We start from the raw sequence: 18,580 nt of genomic DNA on the forward strand, positions 1-18,580 counted from the left end.
CCAGGATCTCAACATCCAGCTTCTTCAACTGCGGGATCATCAGAAGGCTAATGAAACTGTGGGTTTGCACAATCAAAGAATTTCTGCTGTCAAAACCATCTCAGGGAGACTCATCTGCGTGCTTGTCGTCCTCTCCAGGATCTTGAAYTGACTGCAGTTCGGCGTCTTAACAGGCTTCAGTGGGCAAATGTTCACCTTCGATGGCAACTGGCACCCTGGAGAAGTGTGCTCTTCACGGATRAATCACGGTTTCAACTGTACCGGGTAGATGACGTTGTGTGGCGAGCGGTTTGCTGATGTCAACRTTGTGAACAGAGTGCCCCATGGTGGMGGTGGGGTTATGGTATGGGCAGGCAKWAGCTACGGACAWCGAACACAATTGCATTTTACCAATAGCAATATGAATGCACAGAGATACCGTGATGAGATCCTGAGGCCTATTGTGGTGACATTCATCCGCCGCCATCACCTCAYGTTTCAGCATGATAATACACAACCCCATGTCACAAAGATCTGTACACAATTCCTGGAAGCTGAAAATGTCCCAGTTCTTCCATGGCCTGCATATTCACCAGACATGTCACCCATTGAGTATGTTTGGGATGCTCTGGATCGAGGTGTACGGCAGCGTGTTCCAGTTCCTACCAATATCCAGCAACTTCACACAGCCATTGAAGAGGAGTGAGACAACATTCCACAGGCCACAATCAACAGCCTGATCAACTCTATGTGAAGGAGATGTGTTGCGCTGCATGAGGCAAATTGTGGTCACACCAGATACTGACTGGTTTTCTGATCCACGCCCATACNCCTGATCAACTCTATGTGAAGGAGATGTGTTGCGCTGCATGAGGCAAATTGTGGTCACACCAGATACTGACTGGTTTTCTGATCCACGCCCATACATTTTTTTAAAGGTATTTGTGACCAACAGATGCATATCTATATTCCCAGTCATGTGAAATACATAGATCAGGGCCTAATAAATGTATTTCAATTGACTGATTCCTTATATAAACAGTAACTCAGTAAAATCTTTGAAATTGTTGCAATTTGCTTTTATATTTTTGTTCAGTGTATTTTGATAAAATAATGACATTAGTGGGTCTTATGGTTGTGGAAAGCTTATAGCCTAGGTATAATTTCACAAGCCTTGAATAAATTTGATCATTGACGACTGGTCGATATGCGGTGCATTTGACCTTTAAAATAGTACAACAAAGCTTATTTAGAGAAAACAAACAAATCTAGATGTATATCGTGAATAGCCCATACATTAAATTTTTTTAATTCAATATTTTTAAGCCATATCGCTCAACCCCTGTGCCCAAAAGGGACTGGGCTTCATCCAGGCTAAACAGTTTCACGGAAGCACAACTTATTTTGGAAGCTAGTCAATTTTTAAAGCCTCCTCTGTTATCCTGCGTTCCTTGGTGTTCACAGGGTTCAAGGGTTATATCAATCTCCCAGGGTGAGAATAATAAATTGGGCGATTCGCTCTCAAGTCCATAAGGGGGCACTCACCCATAGGTGGCTCACTACTGGGATTCATTGCTGATTCCTGCCTGTAGCTCACTAGTCCCTACGAGGTGCTTAGTGATACAGGTTATAGGTTCTATAAGCGATTGGTTGCATCCCTGTGAATTAAATTCAATTACAAAATCACCCGTCTTACCACAGAAGGGATCAGTTTTTCAGAGCAGTCTGTCCCTTTTCCAGCTGGGCTACAAGGCGCTGTGGCACTGGTACCTATGACACCCTTCATGATAGCGGTTTTCTCCTGGGTAAATGTTTAATGGGTGCTGTCCAGTGCTGGGTGCCAGCCGGTTATTGGGACGCATCTTACCGCCTAAACCGACTGACGCTTGTTGTGACAGAAGTACCCCCAAGGGGCACTGCAAATCGGGGTACTTCACTGATTGCCAGAGCCCCTGAACCCAGAGTGGACCGGGCTTCAGGCAAACCTTGGCACAAACAGTTGTGTCAAACGAAAGTTCCACACTGTTCACAGGTGACAAAAGTGTTGCATCTCCCACGTGTGGGTACAATGAAAAATGTCCCTTCTCCACATTTATACACGTGGTGGTTGAGAGTGGTGGAAAGGGAAAAATAACCAATATCTCCCAGTCTACACTTGACGGGAGGCTCGCTGTCGGCTCCAACCAATGGCGCGCATGCGCAGTGTTGCCCTGGATCATGCGAACATTGACGTCAGGGTACAGGCTACAATTTGCTGCATTTCCCCCATGCTTCAGCGACGTCAAAACGTTGACTGTTTCGGAGGCCTCAGCGCCCGTTTTGAGGGAGGGAATATCCTCCCGTCTCCAGACGCGGGCAATACGATTTCTATGTCGGATCCAGGATGGCTGGTACAGCCGGTATTTCCTGGTTCTGGAAAGGGGTCGGGACTTTACGCCCCGTTCTAGACTTACGTGACCTCAGCAAGCATCTCAGAGTTCACACATTCAACATTCTCACAAATCAGAGGCTATTACGGTCCGTGCGTCCCAGCAATTTGTTCACCACCATCAACCTAATGGAAGCGTACTTTCATGTCTCCCAGTCACAGAAAGTTTCAGAGGTTCCATTACGGGGTGATACCCTACGAGTTTTTGGTCCTCCCGTTTAGCTTGTCCCTCTCACCTCAAATATTTTGGTGGAGGCGGCTCTGGCACCAATGGCAGCCATGGTTCGCTGAGGTCATTCGCTTTATAGGCGGGGATCCGTGGCCACTCCCGTTGTGCAGGGACCTGTTGTCCCAGGCGCACAGGCCAGAAATCGTATTCATATGAGAATGGCCAATCTGATGACAAGAGGTTTACCTCCGAATGCTATTGCTACCATTTAGTCTGCAAGGGCACCCTCCAAGAGAGGGCTGTATGCATACAAATGGCAAGCGTATGAGCTGTGGTCAAGATAAAAGGGATTGTTCCTTTTCAGTGCTCTGTGAGGGCTATCCTTATGTACTACAGGAGCTTTTTGAGCAGGGACGGGCATTCTCCACTTTAAAAGTGGACATGGCCGCTATCTCAGTGTTTCACGTGGGAATTGACAGAGCTACAACCGGGGGCCCACCCCCTGTTTGCGCGGTTACTGAAAGGTGTACATCGTCTCAGACCGCCCAAATGAGACTTGCCTCTGGTTTTGGAGAAACTGTGTGCTTCCCCCTTCAAGCCTCTGGATCTGAAGATCCTCTTCCCCATGCACATTGAATGGACGTCCAGTTACGGTGGCTTCAGAAAGTATTCCTATCCCTTATTCCACATTCTGTTGTGTTACAGCAAGAATTCAAAATGGATATTAAACAAAACATCTCACCCATCTACACACAATACCCCCATTATCACAGTGTTTTTTTTTTTTTTTTTTTAAGTTGCAAATTTATTGAAAAGTCTAAACTTTGTAGAAGCACATTTGATTACAGCTGTGAGTCTTTTGGGGTAAGTCTATGAGCTTTCCACACCTGTATTGTGCAACATTTACCCATTATTCTTCCAAATTCTTCAAGCTCTGTCAAATTGGTTGTTGATCATTGCAACACAACCATTTTTAGGTCTTGCCATGTAACTTGGCCACTCAGGAACATTCCATGTCTTCGTGGTAAGCAACTCCAGTGTAGATTTGGCCTTGTGTTTTAGGTTATTGTCCTGCTGAAATGTGAATTCACCTTGCATTGTGTGGTGGAAAGCAGACTGAGCCAGGTTTTCCTCTAGGATTTTGCCTGTGCTTAGATTCATTCAGTTTATTTTTTATCCTGAAAAACTCCCCAGTCCTTAACGATTACAAACATATCCATAACATGATGCAACCATCACTNTATAAAATAATGCCACGGAATTCTAAGCAAATCTTGTCTGCTAAATGAACTAGTGTAGCCCACAGCCATTTGGCATAGCCACATCAGGCCAACTCAGAGTATGCAAATTCTGTTCTGAAATAAGACTACATTTTCTTCAAATCATGCTTCTTTAGACCTGTCTAAAATAAATTTAATTTATTGTGAAGGTGTAGGCTATATTACATGGCTTTATTAGACTTTTTTTTTTTTAAAGGTAGATGTTCCAAAGGTCTGCATCAGTGGCTTGTAGGCTGTGCGTGGAAGCCAGAAGATGCAGAAGATGCTAAATGTGTTTGTTAATTAAACGGTAAATTACCGTGAGACTGACAGTTATTTGCTTGACAATCACCAGCTGACAAAATTTCGTGACTGCCACATCCCCAGGTGTGAATACTTTCTGAAGGCACTGAAAGTGACCAAGGAGTGTCTCTCCCACTGGATTGTGCCATCTCCCTGAAATATTGCAGCAAGGATTACCTAGCGGTGTACGTGCCCACTCCACCAGGGTTCTGGCGTTGTTTAAAGAGTTGACTGTAGGAGATATTTGTGCTGCGGTGAGTCGGGCATCATCACATACTTTTGTGAGGCTTTATCAATTGAAGGAATGAATACGAGCCTCACGCTTATCAACTGTGGAATGAGGGGGTTCCAGSAAGGCGCAWATTTCATTGGCCTTGTCAGATTTGAGATACTTCGGCCGATGTTACGAGAGTGCGACTCCCCCATTGTACGTCGTTTCCCTCCTTCAGGGAACAGTAGTTATCGTCATAACATTACATTCTGTTGGAGGAACTCAAAGAGAAACACTAATACATTCGGAGGGTATTCAGACCCCTTCCCNCTGTGCTTAGATTCATTCAGTTTATTTTTTATCCTGAAAAACTCCCCAGTCCTTAACGATTACAAACATATCCATAACATGATGCAACCATCACTATGCTTGAAAATACRGAGAGTGGTACTCAGTAATGTSCTGTATTTGCCCCAAACACAGMAYTTTGTAWTTAGGACAAAAAGTACATTTCTTYGCCACAGTTTTTTGCAGTATTACTTTAGTGCCTTGCTGCAAACAGGATGCATGTTTTGGAATATTTKTATTCTGGACAGGCTTCCTTTTTACTCTGTCAAATAGGTTAGTATTGTGGAGTRACTACAATGTTGTTGATCCATCTTCAGTTCTCCTTTCACAGCCATTAAACTYTGAACTSTTTTGTATTGTTGTAGTGACTGGGTGTATTGATRCAGCATCCAACATGTGATTGGAAACACATGTTGAAATTCACTGCGCGACTGAGGGAACTTACAGATAATTGTATGTCTGGGGTACAGAGATGAGGTAGTCATTCAAAAAGMATGTTAAACAGCATTATTGCACACAGAACGAGTTCATTTTTAAATCTTGAACTCACGACATTTSAGMTTTAAATGTTTTATTAATTTGTAAAAATGTCCTAAWAACATAATTCCACTTGGACATTATGGGTTATTGTGTGTAGGCCAGTGACCAAAAAACTCAATTGAAAATCGATTAAAAAATAATACAACTAAAATTGAAAAAAGTCAAAAGGGGTGTGAATAGGGCTGTTGCGGTGACCGTATTACCGCCACACCTGCGGTCACCAGTCATGAAGGCAGTCTGATTCCACGTGACCTTTAAGTCGCTGTAATTCGGCTTCTCCAAGCTCTGATGGTGCTGATGGTCATTAGTAGCCCACCAAACTTGCTAACTACCTGGTACTCAGCAGTCTATTGCCCCTCTAATCACTCTGACAATGCAAATGTAATTGAAAATCTAATCAAACACTTCATGAGAGCTCATGTTGCGCAACATTTCTATATGCTATGCAATTGAGGGAGAAAACAGAGGGATGGCCTCTATTAAAAAGAGGAGGATCCCATCAGCTTTCTATAGGCTAGGCCTACTATATTTATTTCTCAACTTTCCTAATATTAAGCACATTGTTTATATTTACAACAGGACTATAAGCCTACCGGGCTGGCATGAAAATGAACCACGGGAAAAGCGTCCTTCCATTCACTATATAAATGCATAGATGACATGTATTTTTCCCCGCTGCCTGTTTCGATACAGGTGCATAATAAATGGTTCGTTCTAAATAAAACATTTCACACATATTATTTAGTATGAGTAAAGACCAGATTAAATCAAGAATAGTCTGATGGGTGCTAATATTAGCCTATCGCTTGTGAATGCCTTTTTKCTGCCAATTTTTCTATTATTTGGTCGCACACCTCATATAACCTCTCCGATAGGCATATATGTGTTAACGTTTGTATCACAACTAAAGTGGCCAAAAAACTTCTTAAAATTAAGCATAATCCACTTTGCAAGGGGTGTAGAGCCTAACTGGCATACATAAGCAGCACGAGTTTCAAGTTTGGGGRAAATCATTTACACCATAAATATGCACCTTTATAATAAAAGCATTACATGCATAATTKCATTTGCGATCACTTTTGATAATGGCGTTTTCTGCTAATGGAACATTCGCACTTACAGCCTACTACCATGTGCGCATTGCTGCGCTTATAATGCGAAGAAATAGCTTAATAGTTTATCAACATTTTAAGCTAAACGTTCTGATCTGTTGCGTCAGCCACATCGCGTAAGAAATGCTAGTGGTTGTTTTAATTTGGGCCTACGTTTTATTATGAGGGATAGTAGATTAACATAGACTAGTGCTTTTGCTGTTCGTTAGACCTTCTCATCTTGTTGGCTGACGAAAAGTAAATGTGGACAGTTCTTCCAATATCTTCAACATGCACCTCGGAATGCCGCAGTGAAGTGCTTGTCAAATTGTGAATGAGTGACTGATGAAGTGTGTACAGCCTGAGCAAAAAACAAAGCAGAGCTCATGCCTTTCAAGCAAATTGGAAGCAGTCTATCACAGTGCCATCCATTTTGTCACCAAAGCCCCATATACTACCCACCACTGCGACCTGTATGTTCTCGTTGGCTGGCCCTCGCTTCATATTCGTCACCAAACCCACTGGCTCCAGGTAGGTAAAGCCCAGCCTTAGCTCACTGGTCACCATAGCAGCACCCACCCGTAGCACGCGCTCCAGCAGGTACAGTGAGGGAAAAAAGTATTTGATCCCCTGCTGATTTTGTTCGTTTGCCCACTGACAATGAAATGATCAGTCTGTAATTTTAATGGTAGGTTTATTTGAACAGTGAGAGACAGAATATCAACAAAAAAATCCAGAAAAACGCATGTCAAAAATGTTATAAATTGATTTGCATTTTAATGAGGGAATATCTAACCCCCATTCCTCAGCACAAGAAGATCTTTTGTAGTGTGTAAGAAATTGAGCAAGACTGATTTTCCGCATTTCCCTTGATCCGTTAACAATGTGAATGGTCAATAAATAATAATGGTGTGGTGTTCTGTCTTGGTACAATTGGTTCGCTGTATCCGGATGCCGCTGAACCGACCGGACAAAATGAGAGGCATGGCAACTCTGCCAACAAGTGTGGGACGCCACTCACCCTCAACGATGAGTCTTCTTGCACACCTCAGTACAGATCCCACTTCGAGTAAAACCGATATCATACATAATGTTCGGAAGTATTCAGCCCCCCTTAACAGTCTTGTTACGTTACAGCTTTATCTAAAATAGATCTAAAAAAGCTCAAATCAATCTACACATAATAGACCCATAAATGACAAAACAGGTTTTTAAAAATGAAATATCACAGTATTCAAACCCTTAACAGTCAGAGATTACAGCGCTTAGCTTTCTTGGGTATACGCTGCAAACCCCTTGCACCTGTCTTGGGGAGTTTCTCTCATTCTTCTCTTGCAGATCCTCTCAAGCTCTGTCAGGCTGGGGAGCGGTCGCTGCACAGTACATTTTCAGGTCTATCCAGAGATGTCGATCGGGTTTAAGTCGGCTCTGGCGGGCACTCAAGGTATCCAGAGACTGTCCCGAAGTCACTCCTGCGTTGTCTCTGGCTGTGTACTTAGGTCGTGTCCCCTTGTTAAAGTTGAACCTTCCTCAGTTGAGGTCATGAGTGCTTCTGGAGCAGGTTCTGGCAGTTCTGATAATCGCTCTGAAACTTTGCCTCTTTTCATCTTTCCCTTGATGCCTGACTACTACCTTCCTTGCACTCGAAAGTCATCTCAAGCTATGCTGCCACCACCTATACTTACTGAGGATTGTGCCAGTTTCGCTCCAACGTGACGCTTGTGGCATATCAGGCCAAAGGTTCATTTTGGTTTCATCAGACAAGAGAAACTTGTTTTCATGTCTGAGAAGTCCTCGAGTGGCCTTTTTTGGCAAACTCCAAGCGGCCTGTCATGTGCCTTTTACTAAGGAGTGGCTTCTGTCTTGCCATCTACTATAAAGGCCTGAATTGTGGATGCTGCAAAGATGTTGTCCTTCGGAAGGTTCTCCCATCTCCACAGAAGAACTCTGGACTCTGTCAGTGACACCATTCAGACCTTGGTTCACCTCCCTGACCAGGGTGCTTTCCCGATTGCTCAAGTTGGCTTGGCGGCCAGCCTCAGGAAGTGCTTGGTGATTCCAACGTCTTCCATTTAACGAATGATGGAGGCCAAATGTGTTCTACGTAGGGGACCTTCAATGCTGCAGACATTTTTTGGTGCGCCTTCCCCAATATGCTGCCTCTACACAATCCTGTCTCTGGATGCTCTACGACAATTCTTCGACCTCAATGGCTTGGTTGTTTGCTCTGACATGCATGTCCAACTGTGGGCCTTTTATATAGACAGTACTTTTTTTCAATATTCATGTCCAATTCAATGAATTTACACAGGTGGACTCAAATGAGGAAATCATCTCTCAAGATGAAGCAATGGAATCAGGAATCACCTGAGTCTTCCGAGTTTCCGATCTATAGCAAAGGTCTGAATACTTAGTTGATAAAAAGGTTTTTTTTTTTCCCCCCGGAAGTGATACATACACCTTCAGGTTGGATCATTAAAAACAGTTTTTTTCAAACACTCCAGAAATTTCTTGTTATGTAACATAGTTTTTGGCAAGTTGGTTAGACATCTACTTTGTGCATGACACAAGTAACTTTCCAACAATTGTTTACAAGACAGATTATTTCACTTATATTCACTTGTATCACCATTGCCAGGGTCAAGTTTTACATACACTAAGTTGCACTGCCTTTAAACAGCTTGGGAATTTTCGTTTGGTCAGTATGTTGGCTGATGATTGCCCAACACTGGGTATGCTACGCCCTCTGCAATAAGCTACCTCTTACTTGGTTCCTGTGGGTGAATTGTCAATGCTCTTAATCAGTCTCTTTGCTTGACATCTTATGGGAAGTAATCCAAGCCTCATCAAGACCTCATAAAAATCTGTAGACCACAACGTCTGTTATCTTGACTTTCCACCGCTGATACATCTCTAAAACATATTGGCACAATATAAACCCTGAGCACGCAACCGGCAAGATCAAACAACAGATCCAACAACAAAAGGACCTTGTAAATGCGATAAACAAGTAAATCTATAACCATTAAAGGTCTATAATAACTAGCCCAAAGAAGAAGCGCTCAAAACGCCAAACGGCAAAAAAAAAGCCAATCACGGTTGGGTCAAGGACGACTTTTGGGAATGTCTGACTGATTAATACAAATAGGAACGTTTGGTCGTCAGCACATTTTTTGGAAAGGAAGCTTGCAAATCTCTCAAAAAACGAGAAGAAGAGAGATTTGCAAGCCCTTTCAAAAAAACAGAGTCATTACACAACATATTTTTGTTCATTCAGACAAAGGAATTTCCCCTAAAGTAGAACGAATCTTGCTGGTATTTGGCTTTTTGGGTTATGGCGTTTAGAAGTCTGGTTTATCCTTGTGAGGCCTTTCATTAGTCAATATATGGCCGTTTGATGTGGTATGATACTTTTGTACCTTTACCCACATCTCAGTCTTTGTCGTATTCGGATATGAGATTTGCCTTTTACCCTTCTCGGTATGATGCGTGTCCAAGCGTTAAACTTTAATGTTGTACAGTGAACGGTACGTCGGCCGTTTGGAATTGCTCCAGTATGAAGCCTAGATGTGAGGTCTATCATTTTCTTCTGAGTTGATGATTCTGATTTTCCCAGATGTAAACAAAAGTCAGATTGAGTAGCTTGAATACATCCAAGGTAAAGCTCAATTGATCAAATTCATGTCAATTACCTATCAGAAGCTCAAAGCCATGCATTCATGCTGGAATTCCACAACTGTAAGCTCACTTATTATTAATCTGACCATGGTAGAGGTTGATTAAACAGTGAATTAATATGCTATATCGTTGTAACATTTTGAGAAAAAAATTACTGTGTCATGCACTAGTAGATTCTATATCACTTGCAAAACTAATAGTTTGAACTTTAACAAAGTAAATTGTGAGGGATGAAAAACAGTAAATATCCAACTAAGTTATGTCACTCAGACTTTACAACTAAGTTATCGACCTGTTGAATCGGAATCTGCTCATTGCATTCGTTTAACATTGACATTTTGAATTTCTATCCATATGGAGTCCATTGTTTAATTACTGGGATGATTGAAAGAAATCATTTATTAAGTCAAGTACAGCAATTCATAGCAAAAACCAAGTCCATGAGGTAATAGGAATTGTCTCGTGAGAGCTCGAACAGGATGTTCGAGGCACATATTGGGAAGGGGAAGCCAAAAAAATGTCTGAGCATTGGAAAGGTCCCAGAACACATTGGCCCTCCATCATTCTTAATAAGCGTTTGGAATCACCAGACACTCCTAGAAGGCCGAGCCCAGCCAACTAGCAATCGGGAAAAGGCCCGCAGGAGTGACAGTTTCATGGTCATGGACAGCTCCAGGTTTGTGAGATGGGAGAACCTTCCATAAACAAATCGCAGCACTCACCAATCATGCCTTTATAGAGATGCAGACAGAAGCACTCCTGTAAAAGCACATGACGAGGCACGCATTGGATTTGCCAAGCCACTGGGCCTCAACCATGACAACAAGTTTCTCTTGTCTTCGATGAAACCAAAATTGACTGACCTTTGGCCTGAATGCCTAAAGGCGTCACGTCTGGAGAAACCTCGGCACTCAATCCCTACAGTGATATGGTATGTGGTGGCAGCAATCTATGCTGTGGAGCATGACTTGGTCAGTGTCAAGGAATGGGAGTAACTAGTCTAGGATAAGGAGAGTAATGAAAACAGAGCAAAGTTCAAGAGATATCCAAAAATTGAACTGCTCCAAGAACCTGCTCCGAAGCATTCAATGACCTCAGAACGGGGAAAGGCTTGAACTTCTCAACAGAGAACACGACTTCTAAGATACACACACAAGACATACGCAGGAGTGCGTCGGGACAAGTATCAGTCTGAATATCCTTGATGGCCCAGCCAGAAGCGCGCGGACTTACCAACCCCGATCCGAGGTACACTCTGGAGAATAAGGACCTTTTGGAAAATTAGCGTGAGCGACGCTCAACCACAGCTCGAACGAGCTTGAGTGGATCGAGAGAAGAATGAAGAGAAAACTCCCCAAAGACAGGTGCTCAAGGTTGCAGCTGTCGAACCCAAGAAAGAGCTAAGGCTGTAAATCTCTGAAACTGTATAAAAAGAGGTCTGGAAATGAATGGAAATAGTTCATTTTAAAAAACCATTTTTAGATATTGTATGTATTGTGCTAGATTGAATTTTGACTTTTTTAATCTATTTTAGAATAAAAGCTGTAACCGGTAACAAAATGTTAAAGGGTCTGAAATAAACTTTTCCGAATGCATTATGTATGAATATCCGGTTTTACTGAGTGGATTGTACAGAGGTGGCAGAAGCACTCACGTTGGTTGTGGTCGTCAACCACACGATGTTGGCAGAGTGCACAACGCCTCTCCATCTTTGGTCGGTCGCGTTCCAGGGACCTGTTACTGAGCCACCTTTGTACCCTAGACAAGGATTACACACCAAAAGACATTAATTATTTATTAATTGACCATCCAGCATTGCTTGACGGATCCAAGGGAAATGCGAATGATCAGATCATGCAACTCAATTTCTTACACAACTACAAAAGATTTCTTTGCTGGTGATAGGGTTACATTCTGCTTTAAGACTTAGGAACATAGACTTGTCCCAAATGGCACCCTATCTCTAACACAAGCTCTGGAAAAAAATTAAGAAGCACCATGCAATATGAATCAGTTTCTCTGGTTTTACATTATTATACGGTTGTATGGTTGGATAACCAGTTAAAATGGTGTTTTATATTACTATATAACTATTGACTGTCTCCTAATTCCAAAATAAACATTTTTAGAAATTTAAGGCATTTGATTCCAAAAATAACAAACTGGTCAAGAACAACAAAAAGAAATAGTCATGTTGTCAGCTTCGAATATGAAAAGAAATATGATTCCCTTAATTAATTTAAAAACACAATAATGTGGTCAACTTAGGAACATCAATATTTGGTGATATAACATCTGGACTATCTTCAATCGACCAGCTATCTCATGGCGTCTTGGCATGCGTCACACAGTCGTTATTCAACAGTGATGTGATGACCCGTGCACTGTATATGCCACTCCTGCCGACAAATTCTAAGCACGCTCGTGCTGTTTTTAAGGTGCTTGTGAAGCATCTTCCTTCTCTACTGATCCCATTTCAGAGGTTTTCAATGGGGGTTTTCAGGTCTGGAGATTGGCTGGCAGATACAGGGTCTTGATCTGGTGTGTCCTCCATCCACACCTTTGAGCTGATCCTGGCTGTGTGGCTGGGAGCAATTGCATGCTGGAAAAAACCAACACTCAGGAGTTGGGGAACATTGTCAGAGTAGGAAATAGCGCAAGGTTTCTTCCAGGACAACCTGATCAGGTGGACAGTGGCTTGAAATTCATGTGTCCTTTACATAAGACACAATCTGCCCATTCCAGCCTTGCTGAGTAGAAGCACCCCGCAGAATCAAATCACCCGATCCGGCACCAAATTTTCAGTGGGGTTGCGAGACAAGCTGTCCGTGCTAAGTAAGGCATTCTACAGCCTTCTCGACACCCACTCCTGGAAAATACTTTTCTTCTACTCTGACAGGATGTTCCCATAACTATCCGAGGATTGGTTTTTCCAGCCAGACAAGTGCTCGCATGCCAAGTACGCATGAAAGCTGTGATTGAAAAATCAGTGGTTATCGTTATCCAAATTATGATTGTCTGAACACTTCCTAATTAAAGACACGATATTGCGTTGTTAACGAATCATGAACTCAATTGTTCTGTTCATATTCGAAGGTCTGACAAACTATCTTTTTTGTTATTTATGACAGTTTCATTTTCCTGCAAATAAATTGCCTTAAATGAACTATATTTTCTAATTCTGGAATTTGGGAGAAAATGTTGTCATGAGTTTATAAATAATTTTAAAATTATATTTTAAACCTCATAACACATACCTATAAATGTAAAACCAGAGAAACGATCATTCTGCCGTGGTCTCTAATTTACGAGAGGTGTATAGTGCAGCTACAGTTGACCATACCTAGCCTATGACAGACTTTATTTGGGAAACAGCCCATAACTACATACCGGATGAGTGGGCGCCTCAGCGCGCCAGGGCTGATGGGTGGTACTGAGGATGGGGGAGGGAATGCCTGTTTCCCTGCAGGAGAAACCCTGAAACCTACTGGAACATGTACGGTCCTCTCCAGCCACTGTGAATAGCTGTGACTCCATAGATGGAGGAAGAATGCCTCGGGAGCATACACTGAGACAAAGAAGGGGCAGACTTGTCTCATCAACAGAGAATTTTAAACCCATAAAGTCTAATCACTGTCTAAGTCCAGGGGACGTGAGGGTGCGAAAGCTAGTAGTGATAATTGTTTTTAAGGTCATACCAAGGGATGGATAGCCTATTTGAGTTTGGGATTGTACGACCATTTAAGTAGTCAAACATATAAGGAAAATTGTAATTTTTTGCCTTACTGGCTATTAGGTACATATCGAAACACAACGTAGATAAGATTCCAATACAGATAATCTATCCCCCCACGACACCAGACGCAAAAACGCAAATATTCTAAAAGAAGAGTTTGGTGTTGGAAAGTTTCTTTCTAGATATATAGGCATGAGTCTCAGTGCTAGAGCGCACTACACCACCCTATTGGGACGGCCCAATAGACGGTCGGTTATTGTGTGATCAGCCTGGATTCGGAACTAGGGGTTTCTGTGGTAGTGGAGCCTCTAGCACGAGACAGTCGCCTTAATATAGCACAGAAGATCTGTCGAAACAAACTTCCTTTTTAGAATATTTGTTTTGTGGGTGTGGGTGTGCGTGAATAGATTATATGTATTGGATCATCTTATTCGTTGTGTTTGATGTGGCTAATATCATAAGGCAGAAGATACAATTTATGTCTTATATTTGGCTACTAATGGGTCGTACAATTCCTCAAATCAAATTAGCGTATAAGCATCCTGGTGTATGGACTTAAATAACATTTCATAAGCATTGGCAGCACGCCCCTTCCCCGACTTAACAGGATTAGACTTCTTTATGGGGTTTCAAATATCCCTGTAGCTGGGCAAGTCTGCCCATCTTTCTGTTCAGTGTAAATGCTCCCCGAGCGAGTTCTCCTCAATCATTGGAGCCACAGCTATGCACATGGCTGCGAGAAGTGACGTAACCAGTTAAGCAGGGGCTCAGGGTTTCCCTGCAACGGACAACAGCAGTCCATCCCCCACCTCAACCTCGACCACCCATCGCACTCGGGCGCTGGAGGGCGTCCCACAAGATCCAGGTATGTAGTCTTATGGCTGTTTCCCAAATAGAGATTCTGGTCTAGGCAAGGGCTATCGGTCACTGTAGTGCACTTATACAGCTTGTAAATTATCCACGAACACTGGCAGGCAATGATCAGTTTCTCTGTTCTTTAACTATTTATTTAGGTATGGTTTGGGTATAAATATTATCTTAAAAAATATCATTAATACTGACATAACATTGCATGCTCCCAAATTCCAAATAGAATAGTGTCATTAGGAGCATTTATTTGCAGAATAAATGACAACTGCGTCATAAAATATACACCAAAAGATAGTGTGTCAGTAACTCTGAATAATGAAAAAAATGAGAATTCATGATTCGGTTAAACAACCACAACTCATTCGTGTTATAACTTCAGAAAGTGTTTCAAAATCACTAATTTGGTTAGTAATAACCCTGACTTTCAATCACAGCTTTGCACGCGTCTGGCGATGGAAGCACTGTCCTGCTGGAAAACCAATCCTCGGCATTTGGAATTGTCAGACGTAGAAAGAAAAGTTTTCTTCCAGGACAGTGGGCTGCGAGAACTGGAAATCCTACTAGCCACAGTTGTCTCGAGCACCCAACTTGGAGAATTTGGATGAAGGATCAGGTGAATGGATCTGGCGGGCGTGCTTCAGCAAGGCTGAGATCGGCAATTTGTTCTTGAAAGGACAAACACTGGAAGTCAAGCCACGTCGTTACAAGTATGGTCGTCCTGAAGAAAATTGCTTACTTTCTACTCCTGAATGTTCCACCACTCTGTGGATTTGGTTTGCTTCTGCTGTGCCAATGCCTCCATGTCCACACGCTCCAGAGGTCAGTCTAAGGGTGGGAAGATTGAGGCACCACAGCCCTAAGAACTCTGTCATGGCCAGGCCCAATCTCCAACGGGACCTGAACCCCTGAATGGAAAAGGAAGAGACCTGCATAGCCATGGAATGGACAAAGGAACATCTACAAAGCGAGCTGCTTAGATTTGTCTGCGCCAGGAGTGGCATAAAGTGACCAACATCAGATGTTGAAAGACTGGTGGAGGAGCATGCCAAGACGCATAAAGCTAAGTAATTGAAAATCATGTTATCCACAAATATGATTTCCTAAGTTGACACATTATTGTGTTTTAAGAATTAATAGGAACTCATTTTCTTCGCATTATTCGAAGACCTGACAACAGTCATTTCTTTTTGTGTTTTGACCAGTTGTTATTTTTCTGGAAAATATGCTCTATAATGTACTAAAAATGTTATTTGGAGATTAGGGACATGTCAATAGTTCTTATAGAATAAAACAAATTTTAACTTTAACCAAACACATACCTATAAATCATAAAGACAGAGAAACTGATCTATTTTCGGCAGTGGTCTCTTAATTTTTTCCAGAGCTGTGTTAGGAATAGGGCCATTTGGGACAAAGCTATGTCTAGTCTTAAAGCAGACATGGTAACCCATTCACCAGCACAAGAAGATCTTGGTAGTGTGTAAAGAAATGAGTGCAATGACTGATTTCGCATTTCCCTTGATCCTTAACAATGTGAATGCATTACAATAATTAAGTGTTGTGTATCTTGTCTAGTACAAGTGCTGCTGTAACCGGTGCCCTGGAACTCGACCGACCAAAGATGAAGGCAGTGTGCACTCTGCAACAGTGTGGTGACGCCACACCCCAACTGAGTCTTCTTCTGCCCACTTCTGTACAGATCCACTCAGTTAAAACCGGATATACATACCATAATGCATTCGGAAAGTATTCAGAACCCTTAACATTTTGGTACGTTACAGACTTTATTTTAAAATTAGATTAAAAAAGTCAAATCAACTACACATAATACCCATAATGACAAAACAGGTTTTTAAAAAATGAATATCACAGTATTCAGACCCTTTACTCAGTCAGATAGTCCCTTAGCTCTCTTGGGGTTGACGTCTGGCAACCTTGGACCACACCTGTCTTTGGGATTTTACTCTCATTCTTCTCTGCGAGAATACTCTCAAGCTCTGTCAGGCCTGGGGAAAGCGTCGCTGCCACCAGTATTTTCAGGTCTCTTCCAGAGATGTTTCGATCGGGTTTAGTCAGGGCTCTGGCTGGGCCATCAAGATAATTCAGGTACTTGTCCGAAGTCACTCACGTAGCTTGTCCATTGCTGTTGTACTTAGGGTGTTGTCCTGTTGAAGGTGAACCTTTCCCCAGTCTGAGGTCATGAGTGCTCTGTGAGCAGGTCTCTGGGAGCAGTTCATTGATAAATGCGCTCTGATATTGCCTCTGTTTCATCCTTTCTGATCTGCTCGACTAGTCTCCCATTCCTGGACAGGAAAGTTCATCTCCACAGCATGGATGCTATCCACCACCGATACTTTCACTGGTAGGGACTTGTGCCAGGTTACCTCCAGCGTGACGCGTGGCATTTCCAGGCCAAAGAGTTCAATTTTGGTTTCATCAGACAACGCAGAAAACTTGTTCTCATGGTTGAGAGTCCCGGAGGCATGCATTTTGCAAACCTCCAACGGAACCTGTTTCTGTCGTTTTTACTTAAGGAGTGTGCGTTTGTCTGGCCGCAACTCTACTATCAAGGGCTGATTGGTGGGGCTTGCAAGAGTTGTTCTTCCTCTGGAGTAGGTTTCCTCTCCACAGAAAGAACTCTGCGAGCTCTGTCGTACCCATTCAGGACCTTGGTCACTCCTTCCTAGACCAGGGTCCTTTCCCTCCGATTGCTCATTTGGCTGGCGCCAGCTTTAGGAGTGGTCTGGTGATCCAAACGGTCTCAGTTAAGCAATGATGGAGCCATATGTGTTTCTGGGACCTTCAATGCTCAGACTTTTTTTAGGTGCCTTGCACCCAGATATGCTGCCTACGGACACAGCACCTGTTGGAGCTCGTAACGGACAAATTCCTTACGACCATCATGGCTTGGTTTTGCATCTGAGCATGCACATGTCAACTGGGACTTTATTGATAACATGTTATTATCTTCCAATTCATGTCCAACACCATTGAACTTTACCACAGGTGGATCTCAAATTGTAGAACATCCAAGGATGATCAATGAATACAGGAGTGCACCTGCTCAGTTCGAGTCTCAAGCAAGGTCGAATACTTAGTGAAGTCGGAGTGTACATTTCACTTAGCGTTGGAGTCAAAAACTAGTTTCTATCACCTCCACTAAATTTCTTGTTACAAACTATAGTTTTTTTTTTTTTCGCAAGTTGGTTAGGACTTCTACCTTTGTGCATGTACACATAGTAAATTTTGCCAACAAATTGTTTACAGACAGATTGATTTCATTATATCACTGTATCTACCATTCCGGTGGCAAAGTTTACATACACTAAGTTGATGCTTTAACAGCTTGGGAATATTACAGAAAATGATTGTCATGGCTTTAGAACTTCTTGATCGCGCTAATGACATAAGGTGAGTGCAATTGTGAGGTGTACCGTGAGTATTCAAGGCTATCTCAATTCATTCTCTTTGACTTGACATCATGAAATCAAAAGATAACAATAAAGATCCAGAAAAAAAAATTGGTAGTACCTGCCACAAGTCTGGTTCACCTTGAAGCAATTCAAACGCATGAACGACCACGTTATCTGTGTACAAAAAAGTGCAAAGTATGAACACCTGTGGACAGCTAGCCGTCTCATAGGTCGCTCAGGAAAGGGAGTGAGAAAGTGCAAATCTAATCCAGAACATACAGCAAGGACCTTGTGAAGCTGCTGGAGTAACAGGATAAAAGTACGTATAATGCCAATAAATACGGGTCCTATATTGAATACACCTGAAAGGCCGCTCAGCATGAAGTAGGCCATGCTACTAAACGCCTAATAACCGTAAAAAAATAAGCCCAAAACTACGGTGGGTCAAAGATCGTACTTTTGGGAATTGTCTTGGTCATTGAAACAAATAGAATGTCATGTTTTGGATCGTAATGACCAATGTTATGTTGGTGGGAAAAGGTGGGAAGCTTGAAA

At 42.5% G+C, this 18,580-nt stretch overlaps 1 protein-coding gene across 1 annotated transcript in view; it reads right to left on the reverse strand.

Moving 5' to 3' along the window:
- Window positions 1-18,580, reverse strand: part of kmt2ba (lysine (K)-specific methyltransferase 2Ba) — an 87,637-nt gene that overhangs the window by 13,919 nt on the left and 55,138 nt on the right. Inside the window, exon 22 of the mRNA XM_023975693.2 lies at window positions 11,661-11,764. Within this exon, the coding sequence (XP_023831461.1) occupies window positions 11,661-11,764 (104 nt within the window). The remainder of the gene's footprint in view (window positions 1-11,660; window positions 11,765-18,580) is intronic.

Source organism: Salvelinus sp. IW2-2015, linkage group LG31 (genome assembly GCF_002910315.2).
Source record: "Salvelinus sp. IW2-2015 linkage group LG31, ASM291031v2, whole genome shotgun sequence".
NCBI lineage: Eukaryota > Metazoa > Chordata > Actinopteri > Salmoniformes > Salmonidae > Salvelinus > Salvelinus sp. IW2-2015.